This window comes from Papilio machaon, chromosome 7 (assembly GCF_912999745.1).
Source record: "Papilio machaon chromosome 7, ilPapMach1.1, whole genome shotgun sequence".
In the NCBI taxonomy this organism is placed as follows: domain Eukaryota; kingdom Metazoa; phylum Arthropoda; class Insecta; order Lepidoptera; family Papilionidae; genus Papilio; species Papilio machaon.
Window position 1 is genome coordinate 4112920 of NC_059992.1, and position 11085 is coordinate 4124004.

Below are 11085 nucleotides of genomic sequence, written 5' to 3' on the forward strand. Positions count from 1 at the left end.
TTATTTCAGATAAGCAATTACGATTAGTATCTTTGTAATGTAACAGATGTAATCGTCGTACTGTTAGTAAAGCAACATATTCTAAACTCGTATATCTACTACTACCTACCTAGGTATAGTGAGTGGCCAGTACCAAACACAATTAGCTTAATATCAGTTATACTAAGTGACAATTAGATTGAAAGGGTACTTAGTCGCGATGCGGTGGTAACAGCTTGATACGTTTGTTACGCGATACATTATGTCTTGCAAATTCTCTTGATCATTCTAATGTATGTTTTATAAATGAATGCAACTAGCAACACGATAATTTCCTAGTCCGTGTTTTTATTGTCATGTTAAAGCAATGTATTGTGTGATTTTTCTGCGAGTGGTGCTTTTTATTCTAAGAATGGTACTACGTTGTAGTGTCGCTGCGTCGTCTCTTTAGTGTTGTAGAATATAGGATAGCTCATATCAACGGATAGAAACATGGAACTACTCCATCAACTCTTATCATCTTTGAATGTAGCGATCAAATACATTTCATATTCTTATATTCAATATTAGTTTATGTTCTGACATTTATTAGCTTAAAAATACTGAAATAAATAACATTGTTTTTATCTATTCAAATTGAACAATACGCTGCGGTAATCCAACACTGTAAAATGTTCTGTGCTCTTTAAAATTTACTGCAGCAAGAGGTATTATCTTTTAACCACAGCAAGCGCGCAGCTTTTGTGGCTAATAATGTTTCTTTGGAATACATTTGGAGTATTTATTTTTGACGACGAAAATATTTTAAGGGAATAAAAATTTATTTAGGATTTCACGTTGCGTTATATTTTGATATATATATATACATATATATTATTTCTATATCATATTCATTGGAAATAATGTTTTACTGAATTATAACTAGTTAGTCTAGTAAGGCCAGCAATTGACTATTTTGTCTCATTTTACAATGTCCCTAAATTAGAAACTAAAGATAATTTACCATTTTATTGTGAGAAATGCCATGGAATTTAATATTTATCTATTTGAGGAATATTTTCAAGGAAGTTAATAGCAGAATCGCACCTGCTGCCTTCGCTCGTCAAATTCAATAACGTTACTCAACGAACAATACTTCCTATAATATTTCTAAAACTTTACAGTTAACATTTACTTCACCTGCCAGTGTTGATTCGTAAATGTTTTTCGTGTAAATTTATATTTATTCTGAGGCAAGGTTTGTTTGGGATTACTGGCATAACTGTATACATTAACATAGATCGGGAATCCCACCCGAAAAAGGAACAAAAGATGATGAATGTAAGAAAGAAAAAGTATGCTGAATAAAAGTGCGAGAGGAATAACTGCGAGAACTGGTATGAAAGTGAATAGCAAACATAGACTCTGATTTCCCATGTCAGAGGTAGAGGCAAAAAAAATTATTATACATTGATAAAAATGCATCGAAATTTCGCCAGGAATAGCTATCGCTATTACTCCATGTATAAAATGTGTTCTAGGAAAATTCGTAAACTAGTGTTAAAATAAGTAACTTGTTCGTCTATCAATAATTGTATCCATACGGTGTTTAACACTTGAAGTAATTAGTTCAATTGAGCAGGGAGTAGAACTGGTATCGCCATTGCATGACTCTAACCTATTATTGGTCACTATACACCCCTTTGTACACAAGTCGACGTAAATCGTCGACTAATATTGCATACAATATTACTTTGCATACAACCATAGATGCGTCCCGAGAATTGCGTTGCGCGTGTTCATGTTGTGTTTGTGACAACACAACAATCGCCTATTCGGCCAGTACATGTTAACTGCATAGATTTGCTCCGCCATCTTGAAAATTACAGCAATTTTTCTAACGACGATCTTGACAAACGGGTTGCGAACCTGTCTGGCGATGACAGATAGAAATTTCGGCGACGCGCGCTGTGAACATTGCGTATGTCGACTAAAATCGCTGGTGTAACGTTGCCTTGTGAACAAAGGGCCTAAACTGATGTACTGAGGTTTTTCAAAGTTGTTTATTAGGTAAACAATTGTTTACGTACACAATTCGTGAAGCTAGTACATGTAATATTACATATGTTTATTTTGAGGAGAGAGTCATTTAGATGGTTTTTATAATGATAGTAATTGTGTTCCTCCAAATTTAACAACACCCAAGTCTTTGTTACTAAATATTAAATTTGTCATAAATTCGCAAAAGTAAAAGGTTAAATACTTATATAAATAAATTAAATTCCAACTTCGGCACATTCATTTCAATTTTGTTACGTATACGAAACGTTTGTTGCGAATTTATAACGTTGTGCGGCGGAGGTTTATGGAAATAACAATAGAACAGTGTAGCGTTGCTTCCAAATTGTTGTTAGCTGTAAATTAAACGTGATTGTGAAAATGACGGCCCGAACTGCGAGAGTTGTGAGTGTTTGGAATTGAAAGAGGGCACATTATGCAGTATTCGGCTCAAGACGCGCCATCTGCCTGCCTCGTTACGACGTTATTACTTCGCCAGTATGAATTTACCAGAATGTAACTCCATTTGTTTAATAGGCGTTTCTAATGGGCATTTATTATTTGAAGAGTAACGGTATCTATGCTCGATGCTAACCGTAACCGAAGCTCATTGTTAATGTGAAATAAAATTGTAAAATTTGATTAAAAATTAAATTAATTTCTCATAAACCACTTGCATACCGAACATTTTATTGTTATCTAATCCGAGTATAATTAAATAAAATTAAAATGGATATCTAAAATAATTGAATTATCGCACACGTCACGTCACGTCACGTGTTAGTAACACGTTGCTTCTTTAGCTGGAACACCCCCGACGCGCATGATAAGGAGACCCTTTTCCTCTCTATAATCGGATGAAGCACTTGTAGTGCTGTAAATCTATTATCATTCGTTACATACGAGACCAGAGCACGAGTCAGATCTTAGCTGACTCCGTAATAATTAGAGGTTATTATTTACTACTATGTAACCTTTATCAGATCATGCGTTTAGAAAAAAACTGATATTCGTAACCCGGAGTAGGAACTCATTTTCTTTTAGCGCAATCCTAGCATACCCGTATCGTTTATTCTAAATCCGTTTGTCTTGTCTTGTATTCAGCTTATATATGTATAAATGTCTCCACGGAGGGGCTCAGGGCTTATTTGATTTAGGAGTAACTAGGCCCAATACCTCCCGATTGGAATTAAAGTTGAATTAAGAAAAAACTTAAATTATTAAAGTTTTCTTAGTGGTTAATCAATTGATGCAAATATCTTAGAGATAAGAAACAGTAAAAAAGTTAGAACAACAAAAACTTGTATTTTGATTATATCAATATTTCTTTAATTTTACACAATGTTAATAAATTTTGAATTATAAACATTAGGTTTATGGGTTCAATTACAATATATTTTGTTTTGTGTGATGATTTTTTTATTAAAGAAATTGACATTTGAATTGAAGAACAAAATTATCTGAAAGTGATACTTTAATTCTTTTGCGTTAAATAAAGGTAAGTTTGCTGTGTATTTCAACAACTAACTTACCGTCATACGTCTGTAACTTGGAAAAACTTGAGTTTTTCAGCAGTTAGGCAAACAGAATGTTGTTTATGTAATGGGACGTAATAAAACACGCCCACGGGTCATAATTCCGAGGGTTAGTAATTACTCGAGGTTCCTTTATAGTAGATAAAAATTAAAGTAATTGGATTCTAATAAATAAGTACGAAAAGTAACGCAAAAATTTCATCATCTTAAAATATCGATTAACTTAATTAATGTATCTTGTGTATATAAGATACATACATAGTAATAACTCTAGATAAACCCTTAAAACATCATAGTTATATAAATCAACCTGGGTAGGTAATAAAATACAATTTTATAAAATCTGGGATGAACGTAATGTATCCTATTTCTGGCGAATATCAAATTGATGAAGCCGTAATCTTAAGTTCAAGCTACCTTTTATCCCAAAAAGTGTTATTCACGTACCTCAATATATTAAGGTTGTAAAGAATAATAAAATGTCTGTCTCTAAAGTCTGTTAACAAAAGAAAAATTTTTAGGCGTGGTATTTACTTCGTGTTAATTATCTTTATAATATAATTTATCAAACAGGCGTTCATCTGAATAGGGATGTCAGTTGTCCATCAACATCTAAAATATCAGACTAAAAATCACTTACAAGATCCTTTTTACTGCACAAAATAGAAAATATAATCAACTATTGATTTTCAAGTTGTTTTTATACATAAACCTAAGTAAGATTTAAAGCATTGCTGGTACTGACATATGCAAAAGGGTCTATCGCTTAAGAGCGTCAGTAAATGGGACTCCATTTTTCATATACATAAGGAAAGGACTACGCATAGACAAAAAATTTATAACTCGGGACTTACTGATTTGCATAGAGAAGATCTCCGAAGCATTAAACCGTTTACTAAAATACATAGATTTACTATCCTGATAAAAATGGATTGTATCAAAAATGTTTCCGTAGGAATTATTACATAAGTAAGTAGTACCTCATAAAAATCTTGTTTCATATGACGTTTGAATGATTTGACTTGATTGTAGAAAAGTTCGTGTTTCAGAAAGATTAAAACACTTGAAAGAAATTTTTCGTAGCACTAAAACTGAGTTTCGAGATTGTTTAAGAACTTAAATTTCGTTTGCGATAGATGTACAATCCGTAGCACTTACTTTGACTTGTCGGGATTTTTTTCTCAATGAAATTGGATGTTTTTGTTGAACTAAATTGGTTTTTGCTATAAGTTGTAATGGAGCGTATTAGAAATGTGAGAATGTTCGTAGAAGATAATATTTGGTACGAGTAAATAGATTCTATTATTAGCTCAATGGCAAGTTATTTGATAAAAGTTTTATAGTTTTTCTAATTTACAACAGACTCGTAGATGATAGAAAATAAATAGGAGTCACATAAGAGTCATAGACTTTCATAAGTATTAAAAGATAACCTTCATACGAAATAAGGTGCAGCACAAAGATTTTCGTCTAAGTTGTCTGTTTTAGAAAATACTGAGTGCATGAAACTGAATCTGAAATCCAAATTTTGCAAGCGTGACGTTTGTCTATGGGCGATTCGATAAATTGATAAAACAATGAATTTTGATACACGCAGAAAATAAAAATCTAGAAGATAGAATTAGGTCCAAAAATTGTTTAATTTGAATACCTTACTTCTTACCATATACTTTAGATTCACTCCCTCAATTATACGATTTAATCTCTCAGTAGGTTTTGAATGTGATGACACTTGTACATACATACATACTGTCATTCCTTACATTCTCTTTGAAAACACAGAGTAAAAGATACATATTATGTTCCAGCACAAGTACCACGGCAGGGGAGTGTCACGGTACCAATTAACTTTATTAACAAAACTTTATAATACAGAACTAAAACCGGCCTACAACAATACGTAAACGAAACAATACATCGCACACCTTTTTGTGTTCGGAATGTTTTAAATACAGTGGACGTTTTCTCTTTTTTATATTATTTCTCTTGATTCAAAAATATCCTTTTGTCCGTAATAAAAACGATGAGAAGAAAAAAGAGAAAATAACGTTATTTTATGTACGTTTATCCATTTTTTGTTAGAAAGTCTCCTACTTTTTGGAAGGAAGCAAATGTGAAATATATCTTAACCTAAGGTTAAAAGGCAAGTTCATTTATTTATAAAATCCACCATAAATGATTTGAACAAATATTATATAAGTGTGGTAGAATATTACGTAATGTATGTTTGATATTGATTTAACATCTATTCAAGGCCGATTTAATTTAACAAATCAAACGCATGCACAAATCATAAGAGTCAAGGAGAAATGGACAACGACAACAACGTATGGAGAACATTTTTACTCATTTCATTTTATCTTTGAAGAATTTTTATAGAAGTATAATATGTATTTAACACCGTTTCATAATAACCTTTCCAAAAACATAAACTCATTTTGAAGTATGACTCACATCCAATAAAAAATATGTACATTAGTATTCAAAAATTAATTCAAAAATTTAAAGTAATTGAATTCCTAGTATATATGTAGTCTAAAATTTATTTTTTTTATGTTGCACAATAAAACATAGTATAATTTACCTAAACGAGTTGTAACAAAAACTGTCTATGTGAGTAATTAATCCCAAGTATGTTTAGGTCTTATCGCTTTTAAACTGTAAGCCCCTTTAAGTGCTCGGGTTACCATAAATTGAACTAAACACGATAATCCTAAACGAAGTATCTTACGTTAAGACACGAAATACATCAACGTAGTATCTTGTGTCTAGTATAAATAATGTTAATAATTTTCTTCAACTAAGTAATTAAAAAAACTGAGAAGCCCGACTGACCTTACCCAAATAATATTCCGGGTTCATACCCGTATCCCGAATCAAATGCATCCAAGGAAAGCATTAAAGAAAGTCTATATCACTCAACTGAGATATGCGAAACTTATACTGCGTTTCGAGATAAATTTATACTAATAATAAAATTGGATTGTCTGTATGTTTTATAAAAACAAAAAACAATCTTTCGTTAATATTATGTATTTATGTTGCTTATAACGAATATCCATTTTTATTGTCGTCTGTCTGTTTGTCCGCTTATCCGCATTCGTTCCGATTAATTACTGGATCGTCTAAACTCTAAACTGATTTTGGTGGAACTTTAATAGCTGATACTCAACATCTGGTACAAAAACCTGCGAAGGGAGAGCCATGAACAAAAAAATGTGATCTGAAGGTAGTTGATGTAAGCAAGAGTAACTTAGACAAATTTTTGTAAATTCCACTCTGACAAAGTTGCAACCGAAAGTTATGTTATGAAATAGTGACTACAATATAATATGTTTAACATCAAACAATGTAATTATCGGTATTAGGGAGGAGAATAGAACGCTTTTGTCTCCAAATTCTGTTAAATCCCATTAATGGCAAAAATGAGTTTACATTTATTACGTCCGGAGTTATTCAAATCCTAAATAAATGCTTATCTATTCATTATATGGAAAAGTTAAAATACCTTAATATACTGCCACCTGTAAGGTATTTTTAATTAAATTAATTTCATATAATCTCAACATATGTTTCTTAAGAGTGCTCAGAAGTTTAATTTGCTAATGGAGTTGGCCCGTCGTTTAGGCCCAGCTACAAACTTGACACTTACCTTACAGTTTAAATACTTCGTGTGTTCTTAATGTTTCTTACAAATATGTATACAGAACATTGTAACTTTGTGAATAGAATTTACTCTTGAAATTTAAAAGCAAACTTTTGTTTTGACATATTTAAACTATTTTTTTTAATAATAACGTATCTACAAAAATATTTTGGAACAGTTGGAAATTTTTGAGACATAAAAATATAATTACTTAATATTTAATTGTTAATTCGTACGTTTATTTACAGTGGTAACAGCTGAAGATAGTGATGACGCACCCAGTCTTCGAGTTTTAGCACGATCGTCTGTGTACAATGCCGGGGAGAAGAAAGCTATTTACTGCAAGGGAAAAAATCTTCAACAGGTTAGTACTACTGCAATTGAAAATATTATTTTTATAATTTGAAAATTCTCTGGAACCAATGGAGATTTAATTAATTAAGGATGATAATAATCATAATTGAAATAAATAGCAGCCCAAGTAATATAAAAGCATTCGCAGAGATATCGAGTTTCTGATTAAATCAACCAATACCAACTTTAATAATTATTTTGTTGCAGAACTTAGAATGGTATTCGCCCTCCGGCCAGGCCGTCGAGGGTCGATCTACCACAAACACCAGGGTATACGTGGAGAGGCAGAAGAACGACAGCCTTCTCCCTCTCATCATTCACAGCCTAAAGATCGAAGACAGCGGCAACTGGACTTGTAAAGCTGGCGAGCTCAATGAAACTATTGAGATTCTAGTAGGAGGTAAGTGATGTTCAATAATCTGAGTTGAATTATCATTCATGTACTTTTTTATGAATAAAGACAATATTAAAAAGAACTAGAATCCAAAGCTATTTCAGAAAATTGCAATGAAATTCAAAATTTATTTTAAAGAAATCAATGAAAATTGCAATGAAATTCAAAATTTATTTTAAAGAGATCAATGACAATTGCAATGAAATTCAAAATTTATTTTAAAGGAATCAATGACCTTTTTACTATAGGTAAAAGTAAAAGTAAAATCACGTGATTTGTTATTGAGGATTTCAAAAACAAATACATATGACTTTTCTTAAAATTCCGTTATAAATACTTGTCTTTTAGAAAGAGTCAATATTACCAATCGCTTTGAGAGCTTTGAAGGAGAAGAAGGCAAATCGGTGAAGCTAAACTGTGAAGCAAAAGGGAAACCACAACCTGTTGTGCAATGGTACAAAGATATACAAGTGTTATCTGGTAATACTAAAAAACATTCGATTTTCTAATTTTCTTGAAGATTATAGAATAAAATATAACGTTTTCTTATTTTTTTAAGATAAATCTAAGAAGTATGTTGTGAGGAAGATCAGGGATAACTATCAACTAGAGATAAAAGAACTTAATCACAGAGACACTGGTGAATATGTGTGCAAAGTTACACAAAACTCTCTGCGATATTACACCGACAAAAGAGTACAGCTCACCGTTCAGCGTAAGTATTGCAACTAAACAAGTTTGGTTATCGTCAATAGATTGCATTGAAATTGGACGTAAGAGAAATAAAATTTATCCTTTCAGATAAACCAATTATGTTTAACAGTGATACAGAAGAAATTTATCCAACATCAACTTACAGAACAGAGGAAGTGTACGCAATTTTAAATGAAACGTAAGTCTAACGTAAATATGGCAATAAAACATATAATAGTCACACACACTAATTTAAATTTTAAAAAAGTGACAAAGAAAGTCATTTAGGCTGTTGCTAGATAGTCCGTAATAGTAACTTTCAGATTGCCAATTAATATATTGTTTTGAATTTTAGTAAAAACATTTCGTGCAGTGCAATTGCTCACCCAGTTCCCACGTTTCGTTGGTTCAGACGATATGAAAATGGATTTGAAGAGCCTATTGAAGACGAAGACATGGTAATATTTAAATTTCCTAAAATATTAATAAGTTGTAAGATTTATAAATATCAGTTTTATTATTTCCTTTAACCTTCATTGTCCTTTCTCTTATGAACTTTCTATTTGGACATCATATGTATAACAACATCAATTTTAGATGCGTTACAACTACAAAAAGAATCGTAAACGCTTCTCATTCCCGTTCATTAATACATCTCTCTCTCAGGTGGTGACGTCACCCCGCGGCAATGTCTCTATTCTAGTGCTCAGGATGCACAATGAAACTATTTACGGAGAGTACAAATGCACTGCGAAAAATCCAAAAGGAGAAGCTTCGATTGTATTCCACGTTACTGAAGGCAATAAACCAAATCCTCCTGATGAAGTAAGTCTAAAAACTGGTCTCCTTGAACAACGGGACTACATTGTATTAACAAATACAGAACTGTCATCAGATTTAAGGTCTCAAAAAAGAAATTTTAAACTAAAACAAAAAAGAAATATTAACGGATAGATGGAGCTTGGTTCATATAATACCTTAGTTATTAATTATAATCAGACAAAACATAAAAAATATCTTATTTACATCACGAAAAGCATAACTTTTCAGGGTACTTATTTGGCTATACCACTGAGCGAATTTTGAATTTTGTTTTATGCTGCCTAAAAGTTTATCTACTACTATAATGATAATACAAAAATGCTATATTATTATGATATGACGATAAGTTTTTTTTAGGTTGGCGTGTACGCGTCCAATGTGAGCACAATAACGTTCAACGTGACCTGCTTCACTTGCAATATGGATTTTGAATCCGAAAAAGCTCCCGATCCAGAAAACCTTGTTGTTATTGGTATGAATAATTTATTAATAAATACTTAATTACATATTTTTATTTTTGTACAAGCTGTTGCCGAATATTCGTCCGCGCGGAATTAAAAAAAAATTGAATTGGTTGCCTATGTATTTTTACAGACTATATTCTACATATATATGCCAAATTTCAGCCAATTTCTAATAACCTTACAGCAAACATTCATCCATCTATTTATCTATCCATCCATCTCAACATTCGCATTTATTATATTAGTCGGATTATGAATAAAGAGAAATTAAAATAAATTATATGTTGCAAAAGTGAGTTGCAGTGTCGGTAAGATTTCTTCTCGGAAAATCTTATCGCCTTTGTAACATTCTACAGATTGTACGGCATTTAATCTACGATTGGTATTATTTTTAATTTCAGGTTATTCATTTGAGCTAGTACCGGAACGAGAGGGTTACCCACCTGAATGGGACACAGCCTCGTTGTTCGATATCGACATTGAAAATGCCAATGGTAAAGATATTTACATTTTATTACTACTTTTCCCACACACAAAGCGTAGGCGTAAAAGCCACTTAATAAAAGAATTTATTTGTAATTAAAGATTTTGTTGACAACTTTTTCATTATGTGCAGAAACGTTGTTTACGGTTGGCCCTCTGCCAAACAGCACCACCTTCCACGCTCGAGTGCGGACGCGAAATGCAGCCGGCCACTCGGAATGGGTGGACATCATCTCCGCTGATATTAAAACCACGGACAAAGCTATCAAATTCATTGCTTCACTAACATTGCTCATCGCATCTCTTCTAGCCATTGCCAATATTTAAAATGTTAATATTTTCTTAACAGTTTCTTTAAGCAGTTATTTTTTGACACATTCAGCGTTGTAATTTCCTAGATATTAGTTATTAAATGTTGCAATTATTTGTTAACAAAGCTTCGAAAGTTATGAATGTGTAGAATTAATAAATATTAAAGTGAACTTAAGTAAAAAACGATGTTTTATCTAGTCGTTACTGTTTAAACAGAGTTGTAACTATTTCTATGTCCGTAAATCAAGTTTAATTATTCAATTTCATTTTAATTAAGGAAATAATTAAGTTACTTTTAAGTTTTACGAATACATTCCCCGCCTTATGTAAATTATATGCAATTTATGTTAGAAGAGGTGTCTATTA

The 11085-nt window shown here is 31.8% G+C and overlaps 1 protein-coding gene across 1 annotated transcript in view; it reads left to right on the top strand.

Moving 5' to 3' along the window:
* Nucleotides 1-10792, top strand: part of LOC106714869 (neural cell adhesion molecule 1) — a 30307-nt gene extending 19515 nt beyond the window's left edge. The window contains exons 2-11 of the mRNA XM_014507989.2: nt 7446-7561; nt 7759-7951; nt 8294-8425; nt 8505-8660; nt 8747-8837; nt 8994-9096; nt 9305-9463; nt 9818-9932; nt 10326-10418; nt 10541-10792. Of these exons, the coding sequence (XP_014363475.1) occupies nt 7446-7561; nt 7759-7951; nt 8294-8425; nt 8505-8660; nt 8747-8837; nt 8994-9096; nt 9305-9463; nt 9818-9932; nt 10326-10418; nt 10541-10734 (1352 nt within the window). The 3' untranslated portion in view covers nt 10735-10792. The remainder of the gene's footprint in view (nt 1-7445; nt 7562-7758; nt 7952-8293; nt 8426-8504; nt 8661-8746; nt 8838-8993; nt 9097-9304; nt 9464-9817; nt 9933-10325; nt 10419-10540) is intronic.
* Nucleotides 10793-11085: the final 293 nt, after the last annotated feature.